We start from the raw sequence: 16,815 nt of genomic DNA, 5'->3' as shown, positions 1-16,815 counted from the left end.
TTCGTGATGACCTGGTACAAACTGATCCGACATCCCTGTCTCAAAAGAGAAAAAAAAAAAAAAAATGAGGTAGAGAGCAATGGAAGAGGACCAAGTCAGCCTCTGTCTTCATTATTACTTTTCAAATTCAAAATATTCCTAATTAGGGACACCCCCAGATTCCTCATTATTGTTATGGTACTCACCAGGTTCAACATATCCCCAACTTTTATCACGTACATTTAGAACGTATTTATTATAAAGGAAATAAACGGGAAGCTGTGGCATTCCTTCCCCAGCAGCCACTTGGTAACTTTTCCCTTCCTCCCTCCAGGGAAGGCAACTCCCAAGGGGTGGGGCCACTGGAGGGTTCATTCTTCTGCTGTGTGAACATGTTCCTGCATTTCACTTTTGTCTAAGTCATATCACGTTTCATGCGCCTCTGTAAATGGCTTTCTCTGTCAACATTAACAGTAGTGATATTAATTCATTTCAGGATTCTGAAATCCAGTTCATTCATTTTAATGGCTGCGGTATAGACACTGCAATAATATGAATGGACTGCAAATTATCCACCTGTTATCTGTTGAGGGTCTTGGGATTTTGCCAGTTATTCACTCATCATTCTTGAGCTCCATTTAGATGTCAAGCCACGGTCTGACATCTTGTCAAGTAGAAGTCCCAGCTGCAGTGAGGTGTGGACATAATGGCAGCCCGAGCAGATGAACAGACAGAGGTGACTTAACCAGAGTCAGGGTGCAATGTCTCCTCTCAGGATTCTGCTAAAGGTCTCGTACCTTAGTTCCTAAGCTCCTTCAGTGACAATCAGGTCCACTGGCCGTTGGTCCCCAAGTCCAGCCTTGTAGTGTGTGTCAAACACTGTTGTTAGGCCATGTTGTTTCTGTTCTCTCATGTTTACGTCACCAGTGGCGGAGAGTTCCCTCCATCACAGTTCCTGAGGGAGGTTTGAATGAGAAATGTCCCCCATAGGCTCATGTCCTTGAACACTCGGTCCTGGTAGGTGGTGCTGCTTGGGAAAGTTATTGTGGTGGTCTGAATGAGACCGGCCCCCACAGACTCATAGGTTTGAATGCTTTGTCACTAGTTGGTGGAACTGTTTTGGAAAGATTAGGAGGAGGTGTGTTGCTGGGAGTGGGGTTTGAGATTTCAGAAGCCCACACTAGGCCCGGACTTGCTTTCTTTCTGCCTCCGAACTGTGAATCAGGATGTAAAGCTCTCAGCTACTTCTAGAGCACCAGACCTGCCTGCCTGCCTGCCGCCATGCTTCCTGCCATGATGAACATGGACTAATCTTCTGAAACCACAAGCCAGCCCTGATTAATGTTTTCCTTTTAAGTTGTCTTTGTCAAGTCTCTTCACAACAGAAAAGTAACTAGATAACTAGACAGTTATCAGACCTTTAGAGGTGGAGCCTCGCTAGAGGAAGCAGGTCACTAGCAGGCTTTGCAAGTTTATGATCTCACCCCACCTCCTGTTTATAGCTGGAAACGTGATCGCTCAGCTTCTTGCTCCAGCTGCCTGCTGCCATGCCTCCCCCACCATTATAAACGACCATTGTAAACCCAAACACATTTCTTAAAAGGTTTTATACAGATGTATTTTTTAATATGTGTGTGTGTGCGTGTGCGTGTGCCTGTGTGTGTGTGTGTGTGTGTGTGTGTGTGTGTGTGTGTGTGTGTGTTTACCCTCTGAAGAGGTCATCTGATCCCTTGGAGCCAGAGTTACAGGTAGTTCTGTGGTTGTGAGCTGCCTGATGTGTGAGTTGGGAACTGAATTCAGGATCTCTGAAAAAGCAGCAAGTGCTCCTAACCACTGAACCATCTCTCCAGTCCCCCTCAAGATTCTTTAAAGTAGCTGGTTTTCACTCTGCATCCAGAAGGATGGCTACACATTTTAAAAGCTGACTGAAAATGCCAGTTAAAGATATATATATATATATAAACCTGCCCTTCACTGCTATGGAAAGTAGTTTGGAAGTATCCTATAAAGATCAATCATTTACATGTAACTCAGCAACTCCTCTACCAGGATGTCTACCGAGAGACATCTCTTATATAAAGTTTACAGGCGTTTGTTGCCTTGGCTTGGGCGTCTCTGTATGTATGGTTTGGGCGTCTGTAATGTCCTACAGACCAAACCCAAACAGATTCACTGCTAAAGCCCTTTATTCATCAACAAGCAGAACCCAGGGATTTACCCACATTACTTCCATCTTCATTCAGAAAGTGACTTTGAAAGGAAGCAATCCTTTTTTGTTCTATTTCTGAAGCCTTTAATCTCCTTTCTGCCCAAGAAGTCAACTTCCTCTGCACAGCTCATCAGAAAACTCACTCCAATTCACACAATGAGCTGAAGTGGAATTTTAATATTTATACTCAATTTGTCATAATTTTATCTGTTGACAGACAGAAACTTATGCCCATCCATGAACATGTTCAAGTGTTCACAGCAGCATTAGTTTTAAAAATGTTTATTTTTATGTGCAGGAGTGTTTTGCCTGCAAGCATGTCTGTGTACCATGTACAGTGCCTGCAGAGGTCAGAGAGGGAGTTGCATCCTCTGGAACTGGAGCTAAGGATGGTTGTGAGCTTCTGGAAACTGAACCTCGGTTCCAGTGGTCTTTACCATGGAGCCATCTCTCTGTCTCCAAACTAGAAAAACACAATCACCTATGATGACTCTGCACAGAAAGGGTAGGGTGATGTCCAACAGAACACTTTGCAACAATAAAAGGAACTTCTGATACCTGGGAAGCATGGAATTTTAAAAAAAAATGAAAGAACACAGAAGCAAAAATACCACTTACCCTGGAATTCTACTGACAGGAAATGTTCACCAGACAATCCCGAAGACTGGAGGCGGGCAGATAGAAATGTTCTAAAGTGAGATGGTGGTGAAGGCCATGCCCTTTGCACATTTACTAAAAATTAATGAATTGTGCATTAGCAATGGGTGAGCTTTAAGAAGTAAGCTTCAGCACAGTAAATCTGTTAAAAATGAACTGTTAGCAATGGCTCCATCCACGGAGGATGATGAGTCCTGGACACAAGAAGATCCTATTCTGGGACCCAGAAACACTTCTTACTAAATGATGCTACAGGTATCCCTTGGTTAAAGAAATGTATTCCTATTAGGACCCGAGACTTCCCCATGAGGCAGAGTACCTAGTTTCTCCCACCCTGTAAAGTCAGGTGCTGGCCAATCCAGAGCCCAAGATAAGTCTTCCTCTGCATTATTTGTGGAAAGAGTCTGGTCCAGCTCTGGATAGGAGCCAGCAGCCAGGTAGCAAAGGACAAGACGGTAGTAGATAGTCCAGGCAAACCATATGTCAGTCTCTTGGCTTCTGTGGCCTAATTTGAGTTAGTTTATATCTCTGAAATGAATGATGGATTTTTTCTAACAAAATCCTCCGGCTTTGCATTCCTGGTAGATTAGGCTGGCTTTCCTCCAAAGAGGTGCTCTGGTGCGTTTTTACGGTAAAGACCCCACCATGCTAAGAGGGGGATAATTCTTAAAACTCAGTAGGGTCAGGAACGGTGGTCCTCACACTCAATCCCAGAGCTTGAGAAGTGGAGGCAGGAGAATTAGGAGTTCTACAGGCCACTGGCATAGTAATAAGGCACATAGAACAGGTCTCAAGACACATACCAACCACGCCTAGGAAAGAAAGCCTACATTGAACACTGAAATGTTCATGGCCGTAGAGATGAGGCAGCAGGAATGGAAGGAATGCTGTTGGCTGCTGCCAGTGGTGTGTGTGACCTGCCAGTGAGGGGAGAAGCTAGGACTATTGGGTACGGAGAGGGCACACGTGGGCAGTGGGACGTGCGTGGGCAGTCAGAGCCTGTGGGGAAGCGGACAGCTGTCCCTGTTCTGCACTCTCTCTGTCTATGTGGGCGTCCTTTCCTATCCAGATGCTGTCTGTCCTTCCATCTAGACCTACAAGGCATCATACATGAAGCTGACCCCGACATACCTCAACTGAACTGAATAGTCACAGGGAATAGGCAAGCTTGGGCCATCCTAGGGAAGAGGTAAGTAAATAGTTGATATATTCTTATATTTATTTTTTGTGGCAACTTTTCCCACAAATTATTTTCTGCCCGCTCCCCCGACACTGAGCAATGAGTCTTGCCATGGCCAGGAGCTCTGGGCCCCTTAGGGGTCTGGGACTGAGGTGAGGCAGGTGCAGGTCCTCCACAGTAACACTGATTATGACAGTCACAGAGGGAAGCCACCCAAGTGAGCAACTTGTTGCCTTCTGAGGTTTCAAAGAAATGATCATTTTTTTCCTGGTCCCTCTCTGGATTCTCCCAGATGCTCCTAGTGCCTTGCAATCCCCAAAGGCTGATTTTAAACTTGTTTACATTTGGGGGGGCAGGGGTAAAATTTCTCACTAGAACCCAGTCTATGGGAGAGTGCTAGAGGAGAGGCAGCATGCTTATTTGTCCTGACTTCCTACACTGTGACACGTACTCAGGATGAGAGTACAGGCATCTCCAGGCCCCATCATGCACTCGTGCTGGGGGGCGGGGACCTCTGCCTACAGGCTGAGCCCCATTCCGAGCTGGGGGAATAAGTGCTCTCCATGCTCACACGTCATTGGGTTGCCTGGCCCATTGACAGTTTCCACAGCCTCACGGGTCTGCAGGGGGCAGGCCCACGTTCTCCACAGCAACAGTTTATGACAGCCACAGAGGGAACCCATCCAAGTGGGCAATGGGTTAAACCAACCAAGAGTCACCTCAACCCCAGACCCCTAAGGGACTCTGAGCTCCTGGCCATGGGTAAGACTCACTGCTCAGTGGGACGAAAAAGGCAGAAAAGAATTTATGGGAAAAGTTACCACACAAAAAAAGAAATAAATATAAGAATATATTAACTATTTACTTACTTGCACCTAAAGAAACCCTGGGAAGACCCCCAGATAACAGTGGCATGAGTTATATGAAGAAGTGTGGAGGGAAGTCTGACTGGAGGGAAGTGTGGCTGGAAGCACAGACACACCCATGGAGGTCACTGGCACCCATCTACACCCGCCCCACAGACACATCCACGGAGGTCACTGGCCTTGATGGCACCCCTCCGCACCCACCCCACAGACATATCCATGGAGGTCACTGGCCTTGATGGCACCCCTCCGCACCCACCCCACAGACACATCCATGGAGGTCACTGGCTTTGACGGCATCCCCTCCCCCATTTAAAAACTCACCTGATTATTTTGTTTGTTGAGATAGTGGTCTCTTTACTTTGCCCAGGCTAATCTCAAATGCCAGGGCTTCAGATAATCCTTTCGCCTTAGTCCCTTTGTGATTCATTGTATCAGCTTCAAAAGGACTTTAAATGTTAAACACACACTCACAAGGACTGATACTTTTCATAAGGTCTGTTTGAAACAGTTGTAAACCTACAAAGGGTTGCCAAATTGCTACCAACACGGCAGCGTTTGGCGAGCTATTTCCAAAGTGAGGCAGAGGCAGCAGCGTCTCATAGAGGGAGAGAGCCACAGGTAGTAACACTGCCGCGTACTGTAGTCACATGCCTTAAATCAGTACGGAAAAATGTATCCAGTGCTTGGACAGACTGCTTCAATAATGGTGGTTTATTCAGAAATGTAAGGTGTGTAAAAAGTCCGCATGGCTCTGTAAGGCTCATTTGGAATTCAGCTCTGTGCCGGCTTCTCTGTAGCTGTGAGAACATCACTCTCGTGGGTACAAACACAGACCAGTTACCCACCGGTGGCATTCTCCTGAACTGAGTGATCGAGCTCTACAGTCCATGTTCTAGAACATTCCAACTAAGCCACTGTTGCTCAACCACAGGAACTTCAAAGGCTTGTAGCCCTCTTCAAGTTTCACCCTGGGCTTACGATTAGAACGAGGGGGAAATGAACATTTTATATTTAACCTTCATGAAATCCCCAAATACCTCTCCCCCACTGTGACAGAAATACCTCCCAACGTTTCTGCAGAACTTCTGCTTCCATATCCCCAAGGCACCGGCAGTGGAGACCGTTAGTACCTGGTGGCCAGTCACGGTCGGCTGAAGTGGCTTCCCTGCTTAGGAAGAAGCGCAAAAAGCCATTTCCCAATTTCACCCTTGGGTGTCCACAGAACAGTTAAACCACCAGGTGTACAAGTTAGAGATGAGGCTAAGTTCCTCTTTCAGGAGCTGTCACACCCTCCTGAAGGCAACTTCAGCCCCTTCAGTACCCATTCCAGACATCCTGACCACACTGGCTGAGAGGGGCCCTGGAGCTGGCGCTTCATCACAGCCCAGTCACATTCCTTTTTTCCCCCAGGGAAGCATCCACGCTGCCGTCAGGACACACATTACAGCTCACTGTGTCTGGATGGATTTAAGAAGAACTGTACTGGGAAAGCAGAGTGAGAGGAAACAGGGGTGGGGGTCAGGATGTGGCTATCCCAGCAAGGGCATCCTGGCCCCCGCTCCTCCCCATGCCCATCTCCCATGGGCAGGCCACCAAAGAACTCTCCAGACTCCTCTGAAGCACAGTGTAAGACCCCCGTCCTAGAGGCGACCACTGTACACTTGGACAAATGGAAATGCTTGACATGGAACACCAGGAGAGTCTGGACTGGAAGGGCTTGCTGACCCCAGCCTCCTACCACAAGACCACACATCATAAAAACAGAGCAAAACAAAACCCCTCTGGTCTTCCATTTCTGAAGGCTCCTGTGTCACATCCCACTTCCACCAGGTGACTCCGAGGCTCTTTGTGCAATTCTGGCTTCTGTTATGACTGCCTCAGCCGTGGCCTCTGCACCAGCTAGCCCCTGCTTAGTCAGGAGACTGGAGAGTTGGGAAGACAGGAGGGGCTGGGCAGGTCAGTTCTATGACCTAGCGCAAGGGACGTCTACCTCACAGGCAGGAAACGTGCTACTAAAAGGTGGTTTCTGCCTGAGACAGTTGTTCCCCCCAAAGTGGTTAGACAGTCCCAGGGAACCCATAGGGCTCACAGTGTGCGTTAATTCAAGTTTGAGTTTGTGCAGTGGAGGAAACTGGGGAGGAATGGGCCCTGGAAATGCATTGTAAGAGGCCAGTGGTTCTCTGGCTCAGGGGGTCTCAGGGTGCAATTGAGCAGCATCCCTAACCCTTGTTGAACTACATTCTAGGCCAGCAGCACCTAGTCAGATTGGGTACATGGAAGCTAAAGATGGCGTTGCCACAGAAACTTTCTGAAGGAAATGGGATATGGGTAATGGACCCGGAGCAAAGGCACAACTCGTCCCCAGCAGGGCCACACTCGGGTGGACAGGCCACATTTTCAGGCCCCTTGCCTCGGGCACTGGGGCTGTTCGGTGTCTGTCCCCAGGCTTCAGCCCAGGCGGTCACCATGTCTCAGTGACCTGACACCAAGTGCTCCATGGCCTTGGCCCAGGCAGGCAGCCACACTGGAAACGGAGCAGGGTGCAGGCAGGCAGCCCCGGGCAGTGAAGAAGCCTTACTCCCCTCACTCCTCCTGGGCCTCACCCTTCCCTAGAGCCCCGGAAAGTCATGCTCCAGGTTCCAGAACTTTCAGAGGTGTCTGATGGAAACCCAAGGCCATCTTCACATCGCCGGCAATGGATCTGCACTTGAGGCTGTAACAGAAAAGCCGACCTGAGCTCAGAACACTGACTCCTAGAGGTCAGGGTTTGGGTGGCCAAGAGGAGAACGCATTTGATCAGTGCACATTCTATACACGTATACATGGGCTGACACACCACGATGAACCCAGTAAGTATGTACAACTGACGTGCCAATTCAAGACAGGGGAAGTGGATATAATGGTAGAGACCTGGCTCAGCACGTGTGAAGTGCAAGAGGGAGGAGGGAGGAGGGAGGAAGGAGAGAGGGAGTGGTGGAAGGGAGGGAGGGAAGGATTTAAAAAAAAAGGAGTGGGAGCTGGCAAGATGGCTTGGCAGGCTAAGTAAGGTACTTGCCACCAAGCCTGAGGACCTGAGTTCATTCCCTAGGGCCTGATTGTAGGAGATCACTGAACTCCACACACACACACACACACACACACACACACACACACACACACCACACATACACACACATCTGTACACATACCACACACACATACACTCTGTATACACACACATACACACACATCTGTATACACACCACACACACACCACACATACACACGTACATATACACATCTGTACACACACATACACAGTAATACAAATTGGAGGAAAAAACCAGTGAGAATCCATCTCTGTCATTTCCCCATCCCCTCGCTTCATTGTCATGGACCACTGGTCCTAGCAGAACTGCAAATCCACGGAAAGGCTCAGCCCAAATCCCACCCGAGTGCCCCCTCATCCAGCAGGTGCCTGCTTCAACCCAGTGTCCTTCCAACCCGCAGAAGTGACGAACATTCCTTTATTGGGTACACCAGGCATGAGGCCTACCCGTGGAACCGACAGCATACGCCAGGCAGCTGGCCCATGGCCCACGTAGAACAGGAACCCCGGGAGGAAAGGACCTCGTTGACATGTGGTGAATGAAGCCAAGCACAACCCTAATGTGATGACATCCCAGAGACAATACTCACAGTTAAATTACTCAATCATTATTTAGGATCAAAATACTTCCATGAAAACTGCACACAGAAAACCATATAAATTACATTTAAGGTCTGCACATGATTCTTTAAAAAAAAAAACAAAAAACATTTAACAATACTGTTTTCTGTACAATGTTGCTTCCTTTTGAACATTCTAAATCCAGGAAACATTTTCCTTTAAATTCCAGAAAAGTAGGCAAAGTACACACGCAGTATAATTAAAACCCTTCACAAAAATACAAAATCCTGCCGGTTTCTGTAAAGGCACATTTTTCTTGAATACAAGGCACTCCCGGTTGGTTTTCAGAAGCTCCTCTACCCCTGGACCCCAGCAGGTGGCAGCATCCTGCTTCTGCAGGCCTTCCGCTGTTAAAAAGAACATGATCGGCAGTGGGCGGGGCGCGGTGGGGCGGGGGTGGGGGTGGGGGGCGTGGGGAGCGCTCCCTCCACCCTCAGCCAGCAGGAGGCTCACTGGGTATTTCAGTTCCAAGGCGCCTCTCTGCTGCCCTTTGCAGCCCTGCTCTCCCCGGCTCCTGAATCCTCAGCCCAAAGAACAGGGGAGTGAGGACACAGCCCATGTGTTTGCACAACATCTCCTCCTCACTACCTGTCCACCATCAGGATAAAGATGGCGGGGTCTCCCTGTCCTGCTTCTGAGGGGGTCACGCTGCCGGGACCCCTGCCCATGTTACACTGCTGTCTGAAACGCCCTCCAGCCAAGCCAGAGCTGCAGGGGCAGTTTTAAGGGCACAGAGTGCAGGAGATAGTATAAGATTTCTCACAGTCTCAGGTGGGCAGGCTCAAACCAGCCTGCCAATCCCTGGGCTCCAGTGATAGGCCACTGTTCGTGACTTCTCAGAGCCATTCCGAGGTCCCCATTTGGTCACATCAGGGACTTTCATCCTGGTGCTCCAGGCCCTGGATACTCCTCAGGCTTCAAGCTGGACATGGGCCTCGTTCACCTGGAGAGTGTCACTGTCTCCCAGCAGCTCAGTCTCTGGGACAGAGCCCTCCTCCTCCTCTACCGCTTCCTGCACAGGACTCTGGGCCACGTCTTCGGGGATGTTTTGTGTGTCCTCAGTGCCCTCTGCGAGCAGGGCTGCCCTGTCCGCCACAGATGTGTTGGAGGGTGCCGTGGTGACGTAGCCTGTGCTGGTGGAGCCACTGCCACTGTGGTGTGAGCTCGGCTTGGGGACCATCTGGGGGGGCACCTGCTGTGGGGCCATCTGCATGGGGATTTGGACTGGGTAGAAGTTGGGCAGGTAGGCCCCATAGGCTGGCACTGGCTGGTAGCCATTGACTGGGATATACAACTGTGCTGGGGGCACCAAGGGTCTGATCTGACCCTTCATGGGAATGAACTGAGGCTGTGGGAAGGGCTGGGCCTTCTGCTTGGGTGCCATGTAGCGGGCATTGCTCACATTGCTCACGGGGCTGGTGCTCAGGGAGCTGGTCTGTGTGGTGTTGCTGGCTCCCGAGGTCTGTGCTGAGCTATTGTAGTTGGACAGGTTGCCCCAGGCCCGGAGCCGGCTGTGGATGTCCTTAAAGCGGGGCCTCCTGCTGGGAAACTCATTCCAGCATTCAATCATGAGCGCATAGACCCAGGCGGGGCAGTCATCTGGGCAGGGCAGTACCTGCCGGCTACGGATCATCTCCACCACGTCCTGGTTGGAGTACCCACAGTAGGGCTGCAGGCCGTAGCTGAAGACCTCCCAGAGGACCACACCATAGGACCAGATGTCAGAGTCGATGGAGAACTTGCCGTACATGATGGCCTCAGGTGACATCCAGCGGATGGGCAGCAGTGAATTGCCCATGAGTTTGTAATAATCTGCAGAGTACACCTCACGGAAGAGGCCCAAGTCTGAGATCCTCACGTTCAGCTTGTCGTACACCAGCACATTGCGTGTGGCCAGGTCTTTGTGGACCACATGGTGGCTGGACAGAAACTCCATCCCTGCAGCGATCTGTGCCACCACGTGCACGAAGTCAGGGGGCTCCAGGGCCGACTTCACTGTGCGGTCATCATCGGTGCTGCCCACGTCGGAGTGTGGCGAGCGCATGACCAGGAACTCATGGAGGTCGCCGTGTGAGCAGTAACTGAAGATCATGCTCAGGGGCTGGTCCTTGGTCACCACACCTAGTAGGCAGACGATGTTGGGGTGCTGCAGCCGTGCCCGCAGCATGGCCTCTTGCCGGAACTCCTCCCGCAGGGGACCCTCTGCTTTGTCCTTCAGTGTCTTGATGGCCACTGCTTGGGTTGGTTCTCCTGGGGCGGGCCCGAACAGGTGGCCTTTGTAGACTTTCCCAAACCGGTCCTCACCAAGCTCCTCCATGAACCTCACTGTGGACAAGCTGATCTCTTTGAGTTTGGCCTGCCAAGAAGGAAAGTCAAACATACATGTCAGTGCAGTACGCCAAAGCAGAGTGTCTGGGATCGGCACTGCTGGCATGGCCTTGCTGGTCCTGTCTGCCCCACAGCCTTTCTTATTGCCCTAGTTACAGCTCCAACGCCAGGAGGCCACCTCCATCTGACACCCTCCAGAGTCTTAACCCAGCTGCATGTTAGGTGTCTCCAAATGTGGGCATGGCTCCCTGTTCCCACCAACACCTTATGCACATGCGTGCATACATCTATTCACACTCACAGCTGAGCCTGGAGCCCAGTTCTTCAGAGTCACCCAAGGAGCCTACAGAGGTGTTCGTCACACCTCTCCCAACATGTCCACATCACAGCAAGATGCTCTGCTTTTCCTACAGGCCTACAGTGCCCGACCTTAACTTCCTGCCTATTGGAATTTGTTCAGTTCAGAGCCTAGCACCATGTTCTACAGAGCCTGCCTCCATGTCAGCCTCAGGGTTTCCTATGCACTAGATGATATTCTTTGGGTGGAAGTGACACCCAGTGACACTGACCCTGCCTCTCTCTGCCCTGCCTCCTCCTTCTGGGTGAACTATCTGCAGACTTTAGGCCTTGTGTAGCTGCCTTGCAGCTGAGGGCCTGTGTCTTCCTCAAATGCCAACCCCAAGCCATGGCAAGCGTCCAGGAATTCTTAACTGAAGGGCTGAATGAGCCGGCTCTGTTCCTGGCACCCCAAAAACCCCTCAAAGTCACCTGAGTGGGAATACTTCTCTCCAAGCCAGTCATGAGCTAAGTATGCATACACGAGGCCTGGAGAGGTCGTCACCTGCCGTGTTTCAGTATCTCCACTCACTCCGGGCATCTAGAACACCCAGAGTGGGCCAGCCATTCAGGGGTGCCATCCCTCCTGACTAAAGGGCTGGCAACCTCTCCCTGAAAAACGAAACAACAGAAAAAGGTACCCCCTCTCAAAAATGCCATGGGAATCCTGAAATAGTGAAGTCTGAGTTCTCCTTTTCAGTGTAACCCTGAGGACAAAACTGAGGCAGCTCTCTGGGCCCGGGAGGTCCTGGGGCAGGTGGAGGGGTAGGGCCACAGTCTCAGGTGCTGGACTCTATGGACATGCACGTTCCCACCTACTTTAGAGAAGCAGCTGCAGAAGCTACACCCCCTTTTCAACTCTAGGCTCCCACCCCCATCCCTTCCACCACCAGGTAAAGTGTTCAAGTATGGCTGCTTGTTTCTGGGTTCTGCTCTTACATTTTTACCTAGGGCTCCTCAGCTCAATGTGTGGAGGAAATTCAGAGCCTAGCACCACAGGTACCCCCATTCCCGATTTCAGACAAGAGCACACCGGAAGGCCTGCGTATGCTGGCCAGCTTGACACCCCATGCTTGTTCTGGGCCCTATGGGAGCTGCCTTCCAGGATCCTCCAGGAGGTCTTGTTTATGCTGACTGATACTCCATTCCTGAGCCCGGCTGGGAAAGAGCTGCCTCGCTAGGGTATTAGCTGGAGGACCTGTTTGTGCTGGCTGATGAGAGGCATCTCCATGTCCTGGCTGGGCGAGGCCATCAGCTGCCGGCGCTGTGGGGCGGAGGCCGAAGTCTTCTGTTTGTTACGGCACATGCAGACGAGGAAGAAGAGGCAAGCGATGACCAGGGGGATGGCAATGCTGGGGACCAGGATGTACAGAATCCCCATCTTGCTGCCGTCTCGGGGACCTGGGGACCGCAAGGGGGATTCCATCAGTTTTCAGAAGACACCCCCTTTTCAGCTATAAGATCCCCACCCCGCCCCTCCCACCACCAGGTGAAGTATTTAACTATGGCTGGCTGATCCCATGTTCTGCTCTCTTTCATTTTTACCCAGGGCTCCACAGCTCATTATCCTTGATGACCTTTCCCCCATTTAACATCTTAATATAATTTAACAGTTCACTGTAACGATGACTCCTTTTAGGATAACAATTGGAGACGCAGTCACTATAAAGAGTACAAGGAAAAAGAGCGGAAAGGTGTTTCAGTAGCTTGTCCTCATCACAACAGGCAACAGAATTCCGGACAGACCATTTGGACCAACAAACAAGGGCCTTCTGATTTTCCCTTCACCTTTCAAGGAAAGGTTTTGTCTCCCTATAAAGGACTTACATGAAGGTGCAGAGGGGCCCACGAAGAGACAAACTGAAGGACACTAGCAAGAAGGGTTAGGGGGACTGACAGGCACCAGGCGGGACATGGCAGAGGGTTGGCTGTCCCTGGATGGCTTTAACTAAAGCCGTTGAATTTCAAGAGCAGTTAGTGCGATTTGAGAAATTCAGGCTGACACCACACACACACACACACACACAAAGGTGTGAGGCAGACTCTCCAGAGAGCCTAGGGAACCATGGGGTTTCTCCACCACCTCCTTGAGTCCTGTAAATAATGAAATCCGACTTGGGTGCTCTTTAGCCAGGAAGCAATGAGCTCCTGTGTGGAAACAAACAAGCCCTTTCTAGTGATTTTAGTTATCTGAAAGAGACCACTCAGTCCATGATGCATGCTCTGGAGCTACCTTGGGGGAGAAACAAAAATCACCATGTCCCAAATCCAGTCTTGTCACCCAGCCTTCTGAAACAACTAACATACAATAAGACAAAATCACAGACAACACCCTTCTCTTTACTTCTGCAGCAACTTCCTCAGAAAGGATTCCAGAACATTCCAGAAGTCGGGGGAGGCGGGGGCAGAGAAATCAGACTCCAATTCTGTTTTTATTTTTAGTGTGGGTGTGATGGCTCATATTAACAAACTGGAAACCTAGGCAGTAAACTCCAGGCACGCCTGTGAGAGAATGTCCAGATTAAGGGGCTGTCTTGATTAAGGTAACTGATGTGGGAAGACCATTCCCTGGGCTGGGAATCCTGGACTGAATACAATGGAGAGGCGAGCCCTAGCATGCACTCCCGATCCTTGCCTGCTCCTGCTGCATATGATGCGCCCAGCGGCTTCAGGGTCCTGCCAGCCGACTTCCCTGCAATGGTCCACTGACACGGGATCAGAAGCCAGATAAATCCACTCTACCCTAAGTTGCTTTTGCTAAGAGTATTTTATCACAGCAACATGAAACACAACTAAAGGCAATGGGGAAGCTTCCAGACCCCTCGACCCAAAAGCAGAACGTGCATCCTGCCCACACAGTAATGGGCTCATTTGTTTTATCATCATCATTTAAAAATCACCAACTAAACACACACTTACTGGGGGAAGAAAAGACAGTATTAGAAAAAGGAGGAGGTCATTTTTTATAGAGCTGCTTGTCACCAAAGGCGGCCTCAACGCCTACGGATTCGTGTTCAACCTTCTATGCATAAGTTCAGTTGAAGCATACAAAGTAACTTACACTTAACTATTCTGGCATATAGGAACTGCATTTTCCTAAGGGGAGCTGGGAAATTATTTTAAATAGAATCATGTTGTCTATATTCCCTGCTGGCTTTGGAGCAGAGTAAGATATTTTGGTCTCTTCCTGTCAGAACTGACAGATCTGGGCTCCTTTAGATGCTTCCCATTCCCCACACAGCCATCCTGGCCACCCTGGGACCTCCTATGATACACAACCAGGTGCTTTGGTACCTGCTGTCACTCGCAATTCTTCAAGAGGTCCCTTGCATTTCTGCCCCATGAGTGTGGACCTTTCTGTAACCCATGATTCCAGGTTCAATAACCTATATATTTTTCTTTTAGTTTTTTTTTTAATTGCAAAATACTAGGTGCGTATCGAAATTCTCCCTATCTGAATATCCCCCACGGATATGAGGAAATCATTGGCAAAAGCCTGACATACATCTTTCTAAAATTCCACCCAGGACAACTGGATAGCTGAGACCCAGCACACTCATGTCCTACTAGTTAGCATTTTCTCCAGCGGGCTTTGTGGACCCATTTCTCAGAAGAAAGGCTTTCCAGAGTCAAAACATTCCCTTGGAACCAAACTGCGCTTGGATGTAATATCACAAATTTTCATTCTCAAGGTGCATTCCTTCAGTGAACACATGCTTATTAAGAGGTGTAGCTCAGTGACCCCCCTCAGGCTGGTGATGGATAAAGGCTGTGGGTACAAGCTCCTCAGAGGGGAGGGACACGCAGACATAGCTGATTACTGATTTTTTTTTAAATTTTTTTTGGATGATTCCTTTTTATTTTTTATGTGCATTGGTGCTTTGCTTACATGCATGTCTGTGTGAGGGTGTCCGACCTCCTGGAACTTGAGTTACAGACAATTGTGAGCTGCCATGTAGGTGCTGGGAATTGAACCAGGGTCCTCTGGAAGAGTGGCCAGTGCTTTTAACCTCTGAGCCATCTCTCCAGCCCCAACTACTGATGTTTTAAACCTAGTAATCACACATCCACCTCTCATTCATGACATAACAGAGACACCATGGGGGATGTTGAGACCTGAAATCTACCGTCTCCTTACTCTACCAGCTCTACAAGGGATAAGGGGAATTACTTCTCCCAAGCTTAGAAAACCCTGGGCAGTCACGTGGATTTGAGAACCCAGGTGCCAAATTGAATGTCCCAGGACCACACACACGGGGACCTGATGGAAGGAAGGTTCTAGAATGTACTCAGCGGTCACCACTGGATGGTGAGATTGGGGCTGCCCAGCACAGTGTTCAGACTTTTCACATCCTAAAATATCCTTTGATGATCTGGTATTACAATTTCATTTAAAACAAATGATTGTGATTATGATGGTAAGATGGGACACCACTGTTCCCGGCAATATCCAAAACTCTTTTTCACAAGCAAACTCAACAGTCAACATTTTTTAAAAAAATAGAGAGAGAGAATACATACTACACGGGGGTACGTCACACAGTTCCATGCGTACGTTTTTATTCTGCGTAAAGCACCACGGGCCTTCCATCTGGCCCCCAGGGTTCCGGCAGTAGGCGTGGCCACCTCCCAGCTCTGGGAATTCTGTGCTGGACAGGTGATGACTGTGGGGGTGCTGCAGAGCCCAAGGCTGACACTGGTGGCCTGACTTGGTGGTACTGGCCATGCCCCTGTAGTCAGCACCGGATCCGTTGTAGCACTGGTGGTCTGAGAGAAGCAGAGAGTTAGGGGTCTGAGCACCCAGGGACACTGGCAATCCTGCCTACAGAGCCCTCCTGACCTTGGGGTTTCCAGAAAGGAAAAGCAAAGCCACCCTGTCTCCTCACAGAAATCCAAAAGACCTAAGGGTTTCACACATGACCCGGAGAAGCTGCACTAGAGGCAGTGAACGAAGACCTAAGCCCGCCAGCGACACGGAAGATGTCACATATGGGAAGGAAACCTGCTGCAGCTACTCCAGCCCTGGGACCCACCAGGCACCCACACTGCCCAGCGCAGAATGCCGACACCAACAGCAGCCTCCTGCTCACTTGTTCTAGAAGCAAAACGGGATGGTATAAACAACTGGGGTAAGTCCCAGGTCTGGTCCTGCACCCTCAGAGGTCTCCTTGGCTGCCCACTGAGAGTCTGGCTCAGCCACACGTGAGAATACACTTCATTCCACCTCCACGGAGGAGCCCAGGATGAGAGACTGTTAAGCTTCACATGCATTTATTGCAAATGCTGTCCTCAGATATGTCGAACTCCTAACTCAGGCTCCATCCAACTTCCCAAGGTCAGTGACGTTTTCATCATCATAGGAACAGAGAATATGTGGGTTTCAGCCTCTTGCTTGGGTCAGAGTGTAAACCGGAAGTCAAGGTGTGGATGTACACCATGCCGGGACAAGGCCCTGACTGCCTGGGCAAGGAGCTGGCACTTCTCTAACACACCCAGATGAACTAGAGATATTAAACATCCACGGAGTCTACAGGAAAGAATCCTAAGG

The 16,815-nt window shown here is 49.9% G+C and overlaps 1 protein-coding gene and 1 long non-coding RNA gene across 3 annotated transcripts in view; both read right to left on the bottom strand.

Annotated features, from left to right (window-relative positions):
• Positions 1–366: 366 nt before the first annotated feature.
• LOC131910304 (uncharacterized) lies at positions 367–6,983 on the bottom strand. Of its 2 annotated transcripts, none has more exons than XR_009379092.1 (3): positions 5,216–6,983; positions 2,807–2,920; positions 367–934 (listed from the first exon to the last, which is right to left on the bottom strand). It is a non-coding gene; the product is annotated as an uncharacterized LOC131910304 (long non-coding RNA). The 2 variants fall into 2 exon arrangements; XR_009379093.1 differs by lacking the exon at positions 5,216–6,983 and adding an exon at positions 3,977–4,146.
• A 2,050-nt stretch (positions 6,984–9,033) lies between these two features.
• Ror2 (receptor tyrosine kinase like orphan receptor 2) overlaps positions 9,034–16,815 on the bottom strand; it is a 191,346-nt gene continuing 183,564 nt past the window's right edge. The window contains exons 7-9 of the mRNA XM_059262936.1: positions 15,789–16,034; positions 12,466–12,668; positions 9,034–10,959 (exon numbers count right to left, since the gene is read on the bottom strand). Coding sequence (XP_059118919.1) covers positions 9,514–10,959; positions 12,466–12,668; positions 15,789–16,034 — 1,895 coding nt within the window. The 3' untranslated portion in view covers positions 9,034–9,513. The remainder of the gene's footprint in view (positions 10,960–12,465; positions 12,669–15,788; positions 16,035–16,815) is intronic.

This window comes from Peromyscus eremicus, chromosome 5 (genome assembly GCF_949786415.1).
Source record: "Peromyscus eremicus chromosome 5, PerEre_H2_v1, whole genome shotgun sequence".
Classification (NCBI taxonomy): Eukaryota; Metazoa; Chordata; class Mammalia; order Rodentia; family Cricetidae; genus Peromyscus; species Peromyscus eremicus.
This window is presented reverse-complemented; position numbering and strand designations above follow the sequence as displayed.